Source organism: Cephus cinctus, unplaced genomic scaffold (assembly GCF_000341935.2).
Source record: "Cephus cinctus unplaced genomic scaffold, Ccin1 Ccin1_scaffold0407, whole genome shotgun sequence".
In the NCBI taxonomy this organism is placed as follows: Eukaryota; Metazoa; Arthropoda; class Insecta; order Hymenoptera; family Cephidae; genus Cephus; species Cephus cinctus.
In genome coordinates, this window is record NW_014333091.1 from 869,909 (window position 1) to 889,404 (window position 19,496).

The window sequence follows — 19,496 nt, forward strand, 5'->3', positions numbered from 1 at the left end:
GCCCCACGACAGCTACGCCAATACATTCATTGGCCGAGACTCATCAAGATGGCCGCTTACTAAAAAATTTCTTGTGATCGTTTCTAGGAGTTCCTGAATGATAATATCTGCCTATTGATCCACTCTACGACCTACATTTCCGGTAATAGTTGTATATATTGAATGAAGCCAAAGACCATATAATAATTACAGGTGATGGAAGTCTGACGTATTTTTGTTATCGACCACAATTCAGGCTGGCCATAACAATAAGAAAATTCACTATACGTTTGAATTATTTTTTTGCGTGGTTTTAACCATTGAGTGGGAGATGACAAAGAAGGGTAATCTTTCAGAACTTTGGTTTTTGTGGACATGTGGGTTACAGAGTTAGGTGATAATTGCAGTGTTCTGTGTAACCGACTGCGTTCAAAGGCTGGTCATTGCTGGAATAATCTACAATACCCAGCTTGTCTTACCTCATGAATTTATTACTCAAATCAAAGAATTTGGCACGAAATCAATCACTTATGATTGGTTCTAACTGTTGACGATACGCGACTGATTTTACAAAGCGTATTTATGAATATATTTATTACGAGACTTACTCATTACTTTTAATCGAATACAAATTATGTGAACATATTACATTACTGAATAAACATGAAATACTCATATGTATAAAGTAAAAAAATATTATAGTTGCTTTCTTACTTTTATGTAGAATTAGTTAATAAACATTTTCTTAACAAATAACGTTGTTATTAGATTGTAAGTAGTTTCCAGATTGGGAACTAGTAAATGAACTCAACGTCAAAAAATTTAACGATGAGGTTAATGATATTTAAAATTGTTGACTCTGCATGTTGCTTTAGAGATAAAAATAATTGTATCTGAGGTAAGTCAAACTCTTATCCAAGCGTCGCAGAATCCTGGATAATTGATATGGGATCTATCACACTGTTATCATCTTTCAATACACGTCCTGCCTGATATTAAAAAGAATTTGAAATGAATTATGTTACACATATTTTAATCACAAGTAAATGAAACATTCATCATATGCTTACTAGTGTCTGCATGATTTTCAACATATGAAGCAACTGCAGCATTTGACTGCAAAGTCGTCATCTGTTGGAATTTCTAATCAGTTAATGTATTTCTTACAATATTAGGGGTATCATTAATAATTGCTCATTTACCTGCTTCTCTGTTATTACGTACTGGAAAGCTTTTGACACTAGACGATGATTTCGTACGACGAAGATTAACATTTCGTGATCCTTCCATTTGCGCATTCTTTCTCTAGAACAAATGCGATAACTTTTTTTTGCATATTACTATTATAGTTGACATTTTTTTTTTGTAACTTCATTCTATATTATTACTCCACATGAGGATTCAATGACTAGCAATACGTACTGCCGCAGCATTATCAGAAACTGAAGATGGTGTTGACTTTGTACCAGAACGTACAGTAGATGCGTTTTGCATAGATCTCGGAAGCTACAGCAAAATTTATTATATTTTTTAGCAATTTATACTTTCTAGTGCGTTATGCCAGAGATTTTGTAAAAAAAATACTTCAGATCATAAACAGATCTCCTTAGTAATTGCGTATAAGCATATATAAAAAAAACTTACATGTGTTGTCTTACTGGAAGATTGAGATGTTGCATATATATTATTAGAAGTTTCTATAACATTATTCTGCAAGTTGTACACCTAGAACAAAAGTACTATAAGAGTATTGTTTGGCATCACCTATTAATAAAACTCACAGGTTTTTCCTGACTAGTAGATGGCTCTACAGATCCAGAATTGTAAGCTTTTGTTGGAACAGGATGTTCTGTGTATTTTGGCTGAAATATACACATTTCAATTTTATTTATTGTTCGTATATGTTACTATTAAGAACAGTTTGCTTTTATGTATTATAATTATTATATTAAATAAAGAACGATATTTTTAAGGCGAAAGGTATTAAATGGATATTTTCATATTTAATATATTATTATTCTTATTAAGATAATATGCAAGAATGATTATTAAATTTTGCAACATTTAATAACGTATTTATATAGAATACCTACTGGTGGTATACGATGTGGGAATCGATCGCCCGGTAAATACTCTTGTTTTTTATTTGAGGTAGTCCAAATTTTATCCCCTGCATTATCACCAACCTACAATCAACAAATTATACTGAAATGTAGAATGTTAATACATATTTCGGTGGAATTATGGGATTCGAAAACTAACAAAATATTTATTGTTAACGCGAATACAATCAAAGACAAACGATATAAATATTCGTTTGAAGATTCTCCACCACTCATTACCTTCCTGTTCTTTTTAATTTGCGAGAATGGACCACCAGCATTGCTGCCAGACTTCTACAATTATAAAAAGAATAAAATAAATTGTATCATTAAAGTATAATTAAAACTTAAGGTTTTTCGAAATTTTGCGTTTTTATTACTTTCATGATTGTTTTCTTCTTAACTATCTCACAAATTCGAGATACATTATATACGAAAATATTGATTACATGAACATCAATTAAAAAATTAAAGCTTTTGCATTTATGAATAACTTACATTGCGTTTGTAATTTTTACGTGCCCAATGTCTATTACACATTTTGGTGTAATGCCGAAGTCCATTGCATTTCATACATCTCGAATGAAACGCAGGGCAGTTACCGTAAACGTGATGAGTGCCGCAATTTGAACATGTTATTTGTGCACTTTTTATTGCTGGAGTAATATTTGTATTTCTGCCTTGAATTACTTTGTCTTTGCAAACTTCATTCATTTTTCCCCTTGTCTTTTCATAAATTTTGTAAATTGTTATAATTTTTTCCAAATCAATATCTTCTGTATCCAATAAAAACTGTCGTAATATTTCGTCTTTGGTATCGAAAATAATTTTATCCCGGACAAAATTGTCCGCAAGAGATTGAAAATTGCATGTTTTGGCTTTTTGCTGGAAAACAGATTTCATTTTTTCAGAACACAATTTTCTGTAATACGTTTTCTTATTCATAAATTTTGAAATAAAAATTCCACTACACACGGATTAATAATGGAATAACGCTAATAAGTAGATTTTATTGTCGGGTTAATCATCCGTAATGTAAAAGAGACGAGTTTAATAATATCCGTAGAAACTTACTCGTAAATCAGCAATGAAATCTTCAATGCTTTCATTGTCGTTCATTGTCCTTGAGAAAAATTTATACCTCTCATGAGTTTCCGTTTTGGAGGTATTCAGGTAATTACCATATTTCTTCAATAATTTTAGAATAATTTCTTTATCCTCAAGAGACTCAAAACCTATATTTTGCATATTTCCGTGCCCTACATCATTCAATTAATTAAAAAGGATTAGTGTTTGTCCCTTGTTTAATTCTTTTTATAATAAAATTAAAGTGTTTTCCATTAATTTCATAAATACTAGACATTGTATTTAAAAATTTTACATTTCTTACCTATTGCGCCCTTTTCAATATTCATTTTATCAAGTATCCTTAACGACGACTGCTTATATTATGTTGTTGCTTAATATTCACTGAGCTAAAAATACGAACAAAATAGTATATATAACAGCTAACAATTTAAAAACACTGTACGAGGGAAAAGTCGCCAACTTTTGTTGTTGTATACATATAATCCATTAACAAACAGCATGTTTTTTGGTGGGACTATTTCTCCTATGTAACTTCTAATGTAAAAGTGTTCCCGACTTTATTGTCTACTCGTGGATCAACTATAATAATACTAATCATTATATAAATGCCTCTATCACGATTATGGTTTGATTCATTCACGCAAAGAAAATAAAATCTATATGTTTAGCCGAAAAGTGAAGTTCTTCACTATATTTTTAAATGATGTTTAAACGAAGCATTAATTTACGTTACAAACAGAATATCAAGAATAATGTATCCAAGGTAAAATTAATAGTAAAATATAATATTGAAAAAAGACTTCGTAAGTAATGGATCTATGTATTCAAAATAATTGGAAAATTCCGTGCCGGTACAATGTCCTGCTCAACTGCATTCAGATAAACAGGGACACAACGGATACTCATAGTACTAACAGTGTATTTTCGAATATTCCCGGAGAGCCGTAATCAAGCTTTTAGGAAACATGAAAGAACATTAAGAAAATCTGGAAGAAAATATATGGATAGATTGTAAAAACCATAGCCATGACATGAATGGAAAGACAAAGAACAGGGGAGGGACACTTTTGAATGATGGAATGTGTAACCATTGGCGTCGAAAACGAAGACGGGTGAACCAATGTAAACTCATGCAATGCGTAAAACATGGATGCATATATAAAAAAAAAAAAACAGTAACAAAAGCGACAGTGAACAACAGAAAAAAATAGAAAACGAGTGATAGAAATTGGATGAGTAGAATAAAAAGCAGGAGTATAAAATATATGCGACAATGAAGGCGAGGGCATGTGACGTTAGAAATCAAAAATGCAAAAAAAAAAGGAAAAGGAAACAAACTAGCGAATAAAATATAATGGACTAGTTTAATAGCAAGATAGAAAAACAAGTTATGGATTACCTGTTAAAACAAAGTGAAGTTATTGAACAAAACTAAGATAATGCCTGTCACTTCTGAGAATAACTGACGTCGACATTACGGAGTGAATCGAATAAAAGGGCAACGAAGTAATTCGAGGAAATAATAGAATGATTTGATAGCTTGCAAAATTAAAGAACTAAACTAGAAATATAAGATAATAAAAGCAGAAATGGAAAATTTGAAGAAGTAGCAAAACTGTAGATAAAAATTAATAAAAGTCAAAAAGAAGTAGATTTAACAGATAAATTGAGTCTGGAAAAGCAAAAGGCAACAAGGAAACAACTATAGACAAAAAAGAATACGAATATAGGACTAACCAGAAAATTGTGAGAATTACAACGAAATCTGGAATTTGGTTTAAAAAAAAACATTTAAAAAAATAACGGTTAAAGGATAGTCGCAATTTTTTGACAACAAAATAGATAAAGAAAAGATAAGAAGAAATGTTGATAGCCAGGATAGAAATACATATAAAAAAAAACTTACCACTTGTAGAAATTGCTACGCTGTTGATAATTTACGAATTGAATTCTTATGTAATCGCTAGTTTTTAGTTTTTACTTCTGACGCGTTACTGTACGTTACTGCATTCACATCGATGTAATGCATTAAAGAACAATGCAAAGGCACATAAAACCTATGAAGTTAGGTGGCTAGCTCATGGACTCTTCAAGCCTCTGATAATCCACATATGTTTGGTTGGTATTTCCTTTCGTTTGAAAGGACTATGTTACTCAAGTGAATTTTTCCTTTGTGACATGCCACATTTCCGGTAGCGTGCGTCTGACTTACACGAGAAAACTATGGGATTGGTCAATTCTTATAGATTGGACCAATGCAACCAATGGTTATGAGGTTCGGCACTGGCAAAAGGAATGGGGAATTGGATCAATTTTTTTTTTTTTCCTTAATGTGGTACTATAAAAACTATGAATATTGACGTCATACGTAAATAATATGATTATATTTGCAAAAAAAAAATGATATTTAAAATCATGTTGCACTAATAGCAGTGCAAACGCCTTGTTGAGTCACGTGATAAAATGGCCGTAAAACCTCTGTGATGGTGCGACAACATTCGATATAGTTCAGGAATCCGGCTATAGAGCGTATACGTTTTAGCAATATCGAAACCCGCGATTATTCAAACGACAAATAAAGGATATGTTTAATCGAAGACATTATTATTAAGAGATTCAGTTATAAAAGGATAACTCTGAGAGAATAGATACATGCAAGTGGTGACATTGTAATTATTTAAGATATTATGTTATAAATCTTATAATAGACGTTCTTTTAGTTATGAATACCAGAACTGTATTCCCTCTCTTATTTAAAAGGCTAGATGCCTACTTATGTTTATTTGAAACTCTTGATTTACGTTAAGAGTGTTTAATGCCAGCAAACCCACTGCCAATGATTGAAATCGAGACGGGTGGCCCTTATCTTCGAAGACTGGACCGTGATAAACAGCTAGTATAAGCACACAGTTTTCTTCCCTTGTTTCTTCTGAATTCGCACTTGATTGGCTAAAATCTATGTTGGTAGTAGAATCTTTGTAAAGACTCCGGGGGTAAGTCTCAGGAGTTTTGAGTCTGAAATAAAGACTTGTGTATCGACCTTCGATCAGAGCAGATCGCAGTTGATATATATATGTTTATATCCTAATATTCACTTTTATTTCGTAAATATCCTTTCAAATTCGCAAGGTGAGTTTCCACTCTTTATCATCGGAACCCAGTAGCAAGGAACATCGAGTGGGATTTTCAAGTATACTGGCACATCTCCTCGTTGGAGGAAAGGAAGGAAGAAGGATTTTCAAGTATCCCGCGAAATTAGGCGCTCGGAGCGTTACAACAACACCTCCTATACGGTACTGCCGTCTTGCGGTTTAGTGAATAAATTTTAGATAAAATGTCTTGTGGCGCCAACCATTCGTCACCAACTTGCGGAGCGCAGAAAATTAAAAAATTGTATGTACATATATACATACATACATACACAATATACAGGGGTGTTAGGTTTTGTTGGTACTCACAAGGAGAGTGTGGCAAACAGGACACATGGATTTTAATAACACGAAAGATTATTAAAAGCCATGTCAAATGCCACCTGAAATTGGTTTTCCATATTTTCTGCCATTATCACGGTCGACCGTGGACATTATCAACCAACGAGCATAGGTAACTCACGGTTACCAATAACACTTCTGTATAAAGTTTTTGAAACTATGAATATAAATGTTCCCACATTCAAGCAAGGTAGTTTATTTAAAAACTCTATTTATTTCATTAAACATACAATAATATTTAATACAATTATTTTTCCCTTAAAAGTGCAATATCTGGTCTATGAAATACAGATATTATTACATACAAGTCAGTATAATTATTGAATAATAAAATTCCGCAAGATTAACATTCAAATGTTCAAACTCAATTCCAAACAGAATTATTTTTCAAGATATAATGCATTTTTCAGTTTCATTAGATTTACTGTTTCTTGGATGTGAACGAGATGTATTTGAAAATATAGATGTTGAAGCTTGTGATCTTTGAGTTGTTGGCCTTGCTGGTTGACGAGGAGGTGGATTGCATGGTCTTCTAGATGAGTTAGCATCTAATCCAATTTCCACATATCCCTGGAGTTCTGTAGCATCTGTTATCTCAATCTTATCGACCTGCATGATACCTCTTGGCTGCTTTCAAGACAAATTTCAAACTAATTACGACATACTCATATGTAATTTTCAATGTAAAAAATCATTTGCATGCTCTGTAACACGCATTGAACATTGCTATATTCATAATTTTTTATGATACTGATTTTCTCTGATTAATCGTAGTAGAATTTGCGTTTTTTTACCATATGAGAGAGCCGCAATATTTAATGGCAATCTCGTCATCTAATGAAAATACTATTTTGTTAATCTATGATTATAAAGAAAATACTTTTTCAAAGTTCGAATATTCTCGAAAAAGAAGTTTCTTATATAATTGTCTTGTACTTCTTACAACATGAAACTAATAATTGTTCACATGTCTATATATTATTTTTTAGTACGTACTGTGATACTCTCAGCATTAGATGATGATGTGCTGCGAGGAAGATTAGGATACAATGATCCATTCCTCTGTGCATTACTTGTCTAGAACAAATAAAATAATCATTTATTTGATTTACTTTTATTATTCTCAGTGTGATTCTTTAATATAATTTCAGTTTACTCTATGTAATGTGAGGTTTTCCATTTGAAGGATGCAAAACATCATAAAACCAAATAATTGGTTTTTTGAAACATTCCAATATACAATCAACAAATTGTTAGATTTTGTTTGTTATTAATACTTACTACTAAATCGTTACTGGAATCTAACGGGGGTGCTGATCCTGCACTAGAATACGTAGGACATTCCTGAAGCTACAAGAAACTTGCATTAAAAGTTTTGTCTCGGAAGTTTATAAATTTTTTAAATCGTTTTGTTACAGATTTTATATGGCTAAATCATATTTTTAATGATACTAAATATCCTAAGTCATTGCGTATAAGCGCGTAATTAATATTAAACTTACAGGAGTTTTCTTGGTAGTAGATTGTGATGTTACAAATGCATTGCTACAATTACTTGCATCATTGTTCTGCGCGTTATATGCCTAGAACAAATGAGTATTATATACAAACAAATGAGAATATATATAATTTAGTATTATTGTGCATCAATTATGAATACCCACAGGTAGATTAGCTGTTGATCGCATATATCCAGAATTGTAAGCTTCTGATCGAGCGGGGTATGGCGTATAAGCCGGCTGGAACATATGCATTCTAATATACTTTATGTTCTTAGAAACTGTCACTATTAAACAATTTTATTTGTATGCTGATTTTGAATTTTATTAACTCTGATTTTTTAAAGACTGACATGGATGTTTCTGTAATTAAATTATTATTAACAAAGAATTTTTAATATAAGATGCAGGTGTCAATAATTATTTCTAATGATCCAATTTATTTGGAATACTTACTGGTGCCATAAGTGGTGGGATCTGATCATTTGGCAAACGCGTGGTGTCTTGTTGATGTTGAGAAGTTCGATTTCTATTATAGTTCTACAACAAACAATGTACAGTAATCTGTATAAATTGGAACGACGGACTACAAGATTAAAGTTCATCATTCTCTTGTCGACTTAAAAACCTTGTTTCACCAGAAAAAATGGATCATGACTGATATATTATATATATTTGCTATACTCGTTTTTTGACAGGGGAGATCGGCACCAGTTGAAACACAAACGAATTACATCTCAATTAATATTGTCGATGATCTTTACAGAATTTTCTTGTGAAATTTTGGTCACTTTTTCTTAAAAAAACAGTATAGCTCATCAGACAATTATAATTTAGTTACTACCAATAGATGGCAGATTAAATGTTTTTATTTCCTTCAACACTATGTTTGAACTGACACTGGCCTCCTTTATGCACAACAATTATGGAGTAAACTTGGTTTTTATAATTATTCATATGAGAAAATAGAAAATAAATCGTTTTGGTAGATTTGGTAGTTTCAAATTCACGTTTTTTGATCAGACAAATAATTCAATTAGTTTATGTGATTTCTTAATGTATTACCATATAAATGAAGATATTATTTTAGCAATGTATTACATAATGATTATTAAGTGAGGATAGAGGTTACAGTATCAAAACTTGGCATGGCAAAATATCGATATAAGAATAACAACTTTTTCCCACTATCAAACAATTTATTGAGAGACCATATTTTTTTAAACTATACATATATTTTAAATATGAACCTCTATATGAAATCTGTTCAGAAAGTTTTTTCAGATTTTTTAATAAAATATAATATTAAATTCAATCTGTGTAATACATATATTTTTAACGACGTTTAACACTAGAATTAGAACTCATTGTTAAAGATTTTAATTTCATTACCTAATACATTGCCACTACATAATAGAAATATGTAAAACTTCTAAAAGATTTTTTTACTATAGAACCTTAAATAGTTCAATTGTCTACGATGTATAATACAGATTTGAAGGAAAAAAATAGTGATAAAACTTTCTGTACAGAACTTAATTGCACTAATAGTTGAAAACATTTAATACGAATAAGATGCTAAATATTTCAAAAGACTAATGTTTTTATATGTGACAGTGTAGATAAGCAAAAATAAACCGCAATGATAATACTTATTTTAATTTTTTCCACTATTCTTTACCTTGGTTTTTTTATCAATTTGGGTAAAGGGACTTGCAATAGTCTTGTTAGGATCCTGAAATTTCAAAATGAATCAAATATAATATTGTAAATATAATACATGATTGAAGCATATACAGCATCAACAAATTTTACATATTATTTTTGTTTAATGTTAATGGCTTATTGAATCTTATGTTATTGTGTGAGATCTCTGAAGACACCATATATTTGAATTGATTCAACTAATGTCATTTGAATAATTAACATGTATGGTGATTCTATACATATAAATGCTTTATTAGTATGAAAAGAGAATTCCAGAAAGGAAATAGAGTTTATAATTTAGTAACTTACATTGGGTCTATGACATTTCTGTGCCAGATTTGGAGTGCATTTCTGAGTAAAATGTCCAACCCCTTGACATTTTAAACATTTTTTGCCCCATGCAGGACAATTGCGAAGAGCATGACGAGTACCACATCTGTAACAAGTTGTAACATTGTTTTCCACTTCTGTGGTTGTTGTTGTTGTTGATGGGGTAACATTTGTCTCTTGGGGTTGTTTTATCTTTTCTTTGTAGACTTGCTTAATTTTTTCTGTAGCCATCTCATGAGATTTATAAATTGTTACAATTTTCATTAAGTCAAGGTCCTCTGTATCTAATAAAAGCTTGCGTAATAATTTGTCCTTGGTATCCAAAATAACTTTATCTCGAATAAGACTATCCGCAAGAGAATCAAAGTTACATGTTTTTGCTTTTTCCTGAAAAATATATTGCATTTCATTTTAAAAAATCAACAATATGAGACCTATTTTCATATAGATTTGATAATAAAACATTTATCTAAAAAGGATTTAGTAATATAATTACACTAATAATTTAATTCCTTCTATTCAGTTTATCGATGGAAGTACAAGAAATAAATCGTTTTATAATATCTACAAGCACTTACTTGTAACCCAGCAATGAAGTTCTCAATGCTTTCGTTTGGTTTTCTCGTTCGTGTAAAGAATGCATATCTTTCATTTGATTCCTTTTTAGGAGGATCAAAATACTCATCAAATTTTTCCAATAATATTTGTATATCTTCTTTTTCTTCAGGATAATTAAAAGGTATATTCTGGAGAGCTTCCTGTCCTACTTCTCCCATTAAATTTAGAAGCATTATTGCTTGTTTATCGCTTGCTTCTAAATTGCCTTCAGTTACTTTCATAAAAGTTAAAAATTGTTCTTTAAAGATTTTCCAATTCTTATCCATTGGACCTTTATTGCTCATTTGATTTGGTGCTCTTGCAAATGCTTGCATTGTAATGATGTTTGGTCTTCTCTTAGATGAAAATACTAGACAAAAATGCATACATAGAGTGGAAAAAATGGTAATTATACAAGTAGACACTGTTTATTGTATGTTTATTCCTTTATGATCATCAATTATTGTTTTATTAATCTCAACATAGAAAATAGTCTATGTCAGCATAAAAAATATTTAGTGTCAAAATTAAGTTTATGATAACACTTGTAAGTAAGCATGTGGACTAAATTTTCTCCAATAAAAAATTATGGAGAATATTTTAAAGAAAGAGAAAACAAATGATTTAAAAATAATTACAAAAGAAAATAGAACACAATTACTTATATCTCAAATTTGAAACTAAAATAGATATGCATATACCGTATTAGGAACGGTGAAAACTTGCTTCATTATGAATGCCACAATATGTGGAGGAGTCGGCAACGCAAATGTCCGTTACATGGCATACGATACGCTTTCAAATATATTTCACTCAAATTACTACGTGCACTTATTAAAAATTGTTATCCTTCCATATATAGCTTTAAAAAGAATACATACTACAGAAGTACTTAAATTGCTCTAATTTACGTAATGGCACAATGCCACTGATGGACTGTACTAAATACACATCTATAGACATATTTCCGTAAAATTAGTCCGTGTTTTGTTATATCTTAAGTTGCCCAGCGTCTAACAAATAGTGATTTATAGAAAATAACTTACAATTTGCAAAAACTGCTACGCCGTTTGGACTGTATACATTAAATTCTTATGCAGTTAATACTTTTAACTCCTGATGCACTACAGTACGTTATTCCACGTATATCGATACACACTGATGCACACACTAGAAGAACAGACAAAGAACTGGCATCAGGCATATGACCTACGCGTAGTAAGACGAAGAGAAAAACACAAAGCAGTATGGGTCTCCCAGTATCGGGGCCCTTGCACCGATGTATAGGGGCTTCCCCGTTTTCAAGGAACTACAGTGTTCAAGACTACGTTTTGGTTTATGAAATAAGAGGACTATTTATTTGTTCCTGATATATCCGTTACTGATTGGGTAGAAGTGGAAACAGAATATATTGATAAATGTACAAAAAATAAATTAAATATCTTGAAAGAAGTTTAATATTATAATAACATGTATTCGTATTTTATGTTTACTAATTTTGAGGATATGACGTGGCGTCATTATCTTATGAGTCTATAAGTTTTTACCATCATATTTATTTGAATTAATAAACCTTTGTTAATTACAAAAAATAATACATAATTATTTTATACAATAGCGCGTTTATTAAGCGTTACGTAGACTTATTCCATGTTTTTATTGGACGTACAAGCAGTCATGGGTATGCATTTCCGGCCCGCCCTGTGAGTTATGCTAGATAGTACCAGCTATCGGTACAGCAGAATAAAATAAATATATTTGAATTTGACCAGTGAATGATATGATATGTAGTGTGATACTCGACTGATATAGTTAATCTTTATTGCAAGAAAAATTAAAATTGATGAGTTATAGTCTTTACCAGATGAGATTTGTAACATTTATATCGATGCTATATTGTTATAATATTAATCATACCGAAAGTGCTATATTCATAATGATCTAATGTAATGATAGCATGACACAATTGTAAGGCCCATCACGAATTAAAATTCAAATTGAATATACAGCTGTCATTTAGTATTCATTATTTTTTTTTAACTCAGAATAAGAAGTATAGAGAACATTTGTTTTATTACTGTCATGTCAAAGATGACCCATTCAAGGCAGACATTTTATTCCTGGACATCATATATGTATATGTGATGCAAATTAAAGATATAACATTAAAATATAATTCGTTGGTAACTACACTCAAAATATATACCTATATCGCATACTGAGCAATTCTTATAAGCCATGACTGTGCATTTTGGACTTCTTCGTGAAAATCCGTTTTCAGCGCACAGTCCTGCGCATTGTATAGTGGCGTGGTAACTAAGGAAATTCGTTTACACGTTATAATACCGTTGCCAGCGAAGTATCATGGTTTTCAGATCATGCAGGTGAACCCAGTCTTAATTTGTCACGAAGTTACTAATGTGCATCATACGTTGCGTGCTCTTAATCATCAACGTGATGCGTCGCGCAAAGTAAAACAAAATCGAAGATGCCTTTGGAGCCGAATTAACATTTCCTTACAGAAAACGTACGTAATTCATTCTCATTTTCAATCAAATCATAATTATTTTATCGCCCTGGTTTAAAGTTCATATTGACTCGATCCAATTGGAACTACTTATACAGACAACCAAATAATTATTATAACATGATAAGCTATTATCGTAAATCTCCTCATTATCTCTCAGACTATTATGGATGAATTGTAGCTGCACAATGATAACAGCGGGTACGATAATGTATCGAAGAATAAAATGGAGTAAAAAAAAAAACCGTCTGTCGATAGTTTATCTAATCTTAGAACAGACAGCGTGAATATACAAAAATATATACATATACATGTATTATATAGTGTGACAACGTTTTTAAGTTAATTTGCACTCGTAGTATCAAGTTGCGGATTAGTAGTTAACTTCATTGATTACTTATTTCTTCTAGATGACGTTGACAAACTAATATCCGCTTGAGCCATGACTATTCACGTATAACTGTGTATACTATACAGTTTAACGGTCGAGCGTTCATGTCGCCCATCTCATTGGGCGCTTAATCGAGCGTTACAAAGAGAGAATGTTTAATTGGAATAGGTCACGGTCTACGGGTATCCGTCGGCAGGCACATGGACACTAATTACAGAGCGAATATCGCAAAGTGGCTGCCACTTTCGAGTCCTCCTCTAGAGAAATGGTTCACAGACTCCTTGACATTGGACAACATAATGGACAAACTTGCAAGAGACATAGCTTTAATTGTCAAAGACATAGCAGAATCAAACAGTTGCAATCCGGAGGTAGTCGAGTTACAGAGTTTGCTTCAGCATGTAATAAAGCTTGGCTTCTCGATAATTTTCGGTATATTATGCTTTCTAGTAGTTGTGTAACCCGGAACTATTTTACCGGTCGAATTTACCGCCGTCGGTTGGTAAAGTAGATTACGAAAGTATTGATGCAGTATTGCAGAACTTTTGTTATGAATGAAATATTTTACAATGGATTAAATCTTGATGCGTGACATTTTTACATTTTGTTGTTACAGGATTTGATAACTGTTATTGACAATCTAGAATCCATCATAAGGAATTATAGATTGATATGGGGTGCTGTCTCACCGACTCATCCTGTTTATAAGTACAAAGTAGATCACTTATCCACTGTTTTGAAACGCAGACTCAACATTCTGGCCAAGTTTACTCGTGGTCTCATTTTCGATATTATCGACTGCAAGAAGGACAACTTTCTCCGAGTACTTTTCAGGTAATGTGAGACATGGATCGATTTACAATAAAGTTGGTAACTTGATTCAATTTGTATATGAAATTACAGTGCTTACTGGTCATACAATGCTTATAACTTTCTCTTACTATATCGTATTGAAATAAGAAGAAATTGTGAAGCGTCATAACCTTAATTGAAAGATCAACAATATTGAAGTTATTATTTTACAGATTGGTTAATGCTCACAATGACATGTTGGATTTACAACATGACGTTTCTGTATCGTCAATAAATATTTTTTATAATGACTGTCCAAGTATGCTTGAATCTATGAAAAAGATCTCGGTCACGCGATTATTGCAGGTATGTCGGTCTCATGCGAGGCAGTAAGTACTAAAGATTGTGATACTTTTCTGATTGACGTTGCATAATAAATCAATGCACGCTGTCATCTATGCCAACAATCGTTGCATTGTTCAAGTTTTCATTTAGCATTGTTATCAAAGTAATCTATTTCAAAGTGCTACCTGCAGCAATGGTATTAAAAATTCTTGATGAAGACTCGTCCTCGTAAATAAATACGTTAATTTAGGTTAATTTAGGTTTTAGCAAAGAACAAAGCTGAAGAATATTGCCATGAGCTTATAGAATGTCTTCTGGCGAATTATCAGCCTAATAGCGAACGGGAGGATCTGAAATCACCTGTGTCAGCAGACATTGAGATGTCAGAAAATTCGAGCGTGGAAATATACCGGTGGGTGAGCCGTGCACTGCTTTGGCAAAGTTTTTGCGAAAAAGTAATGCCTTCCATTAATCAGATGACCCATGTAATATTTCATAGTGCTCTCACGAAACATATGACCCCACCTATTACGAATGCTCCAGCGCCAGAAGTCAAGCTGTCCAACATTGAAAACATGCAAGTACTTGTAAACACTCAGAACCAGCAGGTAATTGGACTGTTGAATATCGCCAAGGACGTGTCACCTCGATTACTTGGGGCAGAAGCTTTAAAACTCATCAAAGGTAAATTTAATTTGGACGTTGATTGCAAAATTGTTCAGTATCGATCTCAAAGTTATTGGATATCTTCAAAGAAACGGCGCCTAAGTCTTTCAATTGTTTGAAGGAATTTCTTGATATTTGCCTTAAGGTAAAACAGAAAATAGATTACGAGGATGCAGTAGATTATAAAAATCCAATATGGAGAAATCAATGTCCTTTGCCTGTATTATGAGATATTTTAATCAAAGAAATTCTGAACACGCTATTTCTAAACTTAGTAATTTTTAGAATACGACTGATACAATATTTCTTCACAAAAAGACCTTATTGGTAGAGTAAATCAACTAAAATAATCTCCTAGGATTAACGATCACTTTATAATAATTTTCTATCCGATTCTCAAATCAGTAAATTGCTTTCTCATCTGTCATTCTATACAAAAACTATACGTAATGGAACGTACTTACAATACTATTACATAGACACCCGAATTTGTGCTGCGTTCTAAATAACTTTCATTCCATGATAGACTGACAAAGCAGGACAATTCACTGCAGAGATTTCGAACAGACTGACTTTATATATTATGAACTCCGTTTATATCTTTAAATCCATCCGACCTTTGCACACAGGACTAACCGTTCAACAATTTTGAAACTCTTTTGTTTATACTGATAACCATATAAGCATTTTCAGCAAGGAGAAAGTCTTTCCTATACATTTCATTACTAACGACAAGGTTACTATTAGAAGGGCTCATTATTTGAAAGATGAACAAAGTGACTCTTGAGTCTCCTTCTGGGTCAGGTCATATATCGCATTCGACCGGGTCCTTACGAAGTGGGAGATATACGACCGAGTCAAGTGGTGCCAGCTAGGGAGTTTTAAAGTTATTCAGATAGTACTATATCCTAGGGATAATAATCACGTTGCCAAAGAACGAACATTTCTACATACTTACAAACACCATTAATTCTCTTGTAGAATGGTTCGATACCATATAACCTTATAAGCATGCATATATTAGTCTCTTTACGGTACAGTAGATGCCTAGCATTATTGCACGTACGCCGTCACTACTTATCAGCCCAGACTGTACCAGTCAGATACTGGAATGCAATTTACGTTGAAGATGAGCAAGCACAAGCTCGTTAACGCGCGTAACATCCTGGATTGTATTCTCAGTCGTATCGTTCACTTCCAGTTCGCATACGTGTAAGAAAGCTAGTCGAGTAGTCTAAACGGTTCTTGAAATAATTTAACTGTTGAAATAATTTCACTAACAAATTGGTACCGAACGTCAACGCGTTTAAATTAACCAATACTGTGAAAGATAAATTTTCGAATTTTCTACAAAACTTATACTTCCTCGGTTTCCTCAGGTTCATCAATTTCAAAGTGTTTACCGAGTATTTTGAATTTGTCAAGTAAAAGTCGACACCAGTTATCGTTTCAGCATCACATCAACCCGTTTCGAACGCGTCTAGAACTTTTGTTTGCGTTGCGACTAATTAGATTCCAACGGGTTGTCAGTGTCAGGTGAAACAAGGGTGAGGAAAAGCGCAGTGAGGAAAGTCACGGACTATTATCAGGAAGTTGCCTGGGGTGCTGTATCCAGTATTTTAGACCACGTGGTTCTATGGTGGTCCCCTGAGGCTCTAGCAGCTCGTCACAGTCACGGATCCCAACATCTTAAAGATTGGCTACATCAATTCACACAAGGGAGGGATGGTAAGTGTGACATTGGGTGATGCATTGTTCCTAAAGACATCTGTATTCAATTTATTATGTTATTACAGTCCCACCGACAGTCAGACCGGCTTTGCAGAATCTCTGTGATGCCTTAGGATGTCACGTAACCGTTACGGCTTGGGATCAACTCTTCAGACTTGCTTATACATCAGCTTTTGAGTGCCAATCGAGGCCCTCGTCTACCGAGGTCAGTTTGTCAGATAATTTAGTTATCTTAGTCGTGGTACATATCTTATGGTGTGACTGTAATTTTAGGGCACGGACACCGGGCAAAATTTCTGTGAGGTTTTTCAATTACTGGTTACTCTGAGTAACGAGTGTGAAGTTGGCGGCGAGTGGGTCGTTGGCGCACCCTTAGCTGAGCTTCCATTATCGGAGCAGATACTCGTGCTTCATAGATTAGATCATTCGATCCATACTATGAGACTGTGGGCTATGCAGGAAGCCAAACTCATTGCGCACACCTGGGACCTAGATGTCTTTTTTCTTTTGGTCAAGGGTGATCTCAAGAATTGTAATGAAGAGCTCTCGTATTTGAAGGCTAGTAGAGTATTAGATGTTACTCGGAAGTGAGGAACTATATATTTTTGACAATTTTTGTTATTCACTGTACACGATTAGTTTTTTGGCACTTATAGTAGTATTAGTTTTTTTCAATTTTTTTTTGGAGGGGAACTTCTCATACGGAGTTTCTTCACTGCAGCTTGCTGATCATACAAATGCATTGACGACGGAAATAGTCAACGTGCAGGTTTACGTATGTGCGAAAATGAGGGCGAAGATTGTATCCGAAGTTCAGGCAAATATTCAATTACTGAAGGTACTGTGCTAGTTTGTAGAATAAATGATTTTTTTTTATCGTTCTATATCCCTAGTGAAATAACTGCTTTATCGATGATCGTTAATTATCACGGATAAGGATTTATTGCGCAGGTGTACGTGTGTTATTTCATGTGCTTATCATGAACCCCTAATGAGTTACCAAGCGAGAGATAATGAATGCACATGCAAATAATGATTAAAAATATCGAAATTTGCTGACGATTGAAAACGAAAATCTCTCGCTATCCATTAGAGTTTATTCTGTTACTTGATTGATTATCGTTTGTATTATATTTAGGAGTCGCCTGCCAAATGTATTGACACTCTGGCTATAATTTGCCGTGTTGTGAGTCTCGCCAATTTACACATGTGCTTCCCTCGGCGTAATTACTGGAGGACAAGTAGAAACGATGTTCCTGTTGCCGCAAGTCTCTACGTTGAAACATACTTTGGTACAGTCTCGTTTTTAATTTATGTTCAGAGTTCCTGGTGCATGAATTCACTCATAATTTACGCGGCACTCCGCAAGACCTTAAACTTCTATCCAGTTTCTCAGTTTGAACGAATTTTATCTTTCAGAGCGAGTATTATTACCCGTGTTGGAAGTGATCGAGGATCCTGAGGTTTCTAATATGATTTTGAAAATCATGTGCGAAGCGTGGTTGGATTACATTTATTTACATCGAATAAAGTTCAGGTAATTTCATTATTATGACAACTCCCATAAAATTCATATAATTTGATATTGATAAATACACGATATTAAATATTTTATCGAATTACTATTCATAACACAGTACAATACTTTTATTAATATTATGTGTTTCAGTGAATGGGGTGCATTACAACTTTTGACAGATTTTGCATATGTATCGACGTGGGTCACAGACTGTGCAATAATTTCTCAAAACGTGAGGAGTCATCTTTTGAAGAACGAAGTATTAAGACGATGCGAAGGTGTAGGCCGTCTTCTACTAAGACATCCTGGTGAAGCCATAGCGATGCACAAGCGACCGGGTACTTTGACCTCCCTAATGATAAAAACATTAGAGCATAGAGAAAGCGAGATGGTAATAGTTATCCATATTTTAGCCCGGATGACGGATGAGAACGGATCGCCGGAATCTCTTGGTTTGGAACGGATGCCCGCTGAAATGTATGTACCAAATCAGGAACAGTGGCTCGAACTTCGTGCACCGAAGCGCTACAATTTTTGTTGCACTGAATAATCCGAACATTCCTTCTATCGATTCGGTCTTACTTGTGGTATTTCTTCTTCTCAGAATATTTATTATTAGGTCCAGAAAATAAATAATTTATATATCCATCTGAAGCATGGTTCATTATATTTTATACGCTTCTATCACATCCGCATATGACTTCCTATAACATAAATTGAAATCAGATACG

At 33.1% G+C, this 19,496-nt stretch overlaps 3 protein-coding genes across 18 annotated transcripts; 1 reads left to right on the forward strand and 2 right to left on the reverse strand.

The window, feature by feature from the left end:
- Positions 1-1,048: 1,048 nt before the first annotated feature.
- LOC107267509 lies at positions 1,049-5,356 on the reverse strand. Of its 5 annotated transcripts, none has more exons than XR_003059607.1 (11): positions 5,077-5,356; positions 3,472-3,556; positions 3,156-3,340; positions 2,604-2,966; positions 2,242-2,375; positions 2,073-2,165; positions 1,761-1,841; positions 1,624-1,704; positions 1,402-1,485; positions 1,182-1,284; positions 1,049-1,110 (listed from the first exon to the last, which is right to left on the reverse strand). XR_003059607.1 is itself a non-coding variant. In XM_025084879.1 (10 exons), exons 2-10 carry the CDS (start codon positions 3,494-3,496, stop codon positions 1,285-1,287), a joined length of 1,008 nt encoding a protein of 335 aa, XP_024940647.1. In that variant the 5' UTR covers positions 3,497-3,556; positions 5,077-5,354; the 3' UTR covers positions 1,182-1,284. The 5 variants fall into 5 exon arrangements, 2 of the variants coding, with proteins under 2 accessions (XP_024940647.1, XP_024940648.1); XR_003059605.1 differs by having other exon boundaries at positions 2,580-2,966; XM_025084879.1 differs by lacking the exon at positions 1,049-1,110 and having other exon boundaries at positions 1,182-1,302; positions 2,322-2,375; positions 2,580-2,966; positions 5,077-5,354.
- A 1,485-nt stretch (positions 5,357-6,841) lies between these two features.
- On the reverse strand, positions 6,842-16,076 carry LOC107267542. Of its 11 annotated transcripts, none has more exons than XM_015739394.1 (11): positions 15,980-16,076; positions 11,841-11,964; positions 10,776-11,164; positions 10,177-10,584; positions 9,842-9,895; positions 8,617-8,700; positions 8,326-8,400; positions 8,164-8,244; positions 7,943-8,011; positions 7,658-7,738; positions 6,842-7,291 (listed from the first exon to the last, which is right to left on the reverse strand). In XM_015739394.1, exons 3-11 carry the CDS (start codon positions 11,127-11,129, stop codon positions 7,049-7,051), a joined length of 1,449 nt encoding a protein of 482 aa, XP_015594880.1. In that variant the 5' UTR covers positions 11,130-11,164; positions 11,841-11,964; positions 15,980-16,076; the 3' UTR covers positions 6,842-7,048. The 11 variants fall into 11 exon arrangements, with proteins under 11 accessions (XP_015594880.1, XP_015594881.1, XP_015594883.1 ...); XM_015739395.1 differs by having other exon boundaries at positions 15,976-15,994; XM_015739397.2 differs by lacking the exon at positions 15,980-16,076 and having other exon boundaries at positions 6,842-7,288; positions 11,841-12,082.
- On the forward strand, positions 13,097-19,418 carry LOC107267541 (coiled-coil domain-containing protein 142). Of its 2 annotated transcripts, XM_015739391.2 has the most exons (14): positions 13,097-13,321; positions 13,732-14,083; positions 14,329-14,546; positions 14,738-14,870; positions 15,110-15,261; positions 15,349-15,533; positions 17,046-17,243; positions 17,312-17,451; positions 17,520-17,804; positions 17,968-18,084; positions 18,385-18,538; positions 18,666-18,783; positions 18,916-19,103; positions 19,179-19,418. In XM_015739391.2, exons 2-14 carry the CDS (start codon positions 13,913-13,915, stop codon positions 19,313-19,315), a joined length of 2,196 nt encoding a protein of 731 aa, XP_015594877.1. In that variant the 5' UTR covers positions 13,097-13,321; positions 13,732-13,912; the 3' UTR covers positions 19,316-19,418. The 2 variants fall into 2 exon arrangements, with proteins under 2 accessions (XP_015594877.1, XP_015594878.1); XM_015739392.2 differs by lacking the exon at positions 13,732-14,083 and having other exon boundaries at positions 13,101-13,321.
- The last annotated feature ends 78 nt before the right edge of the window (positions 19,419-19,496 follow it).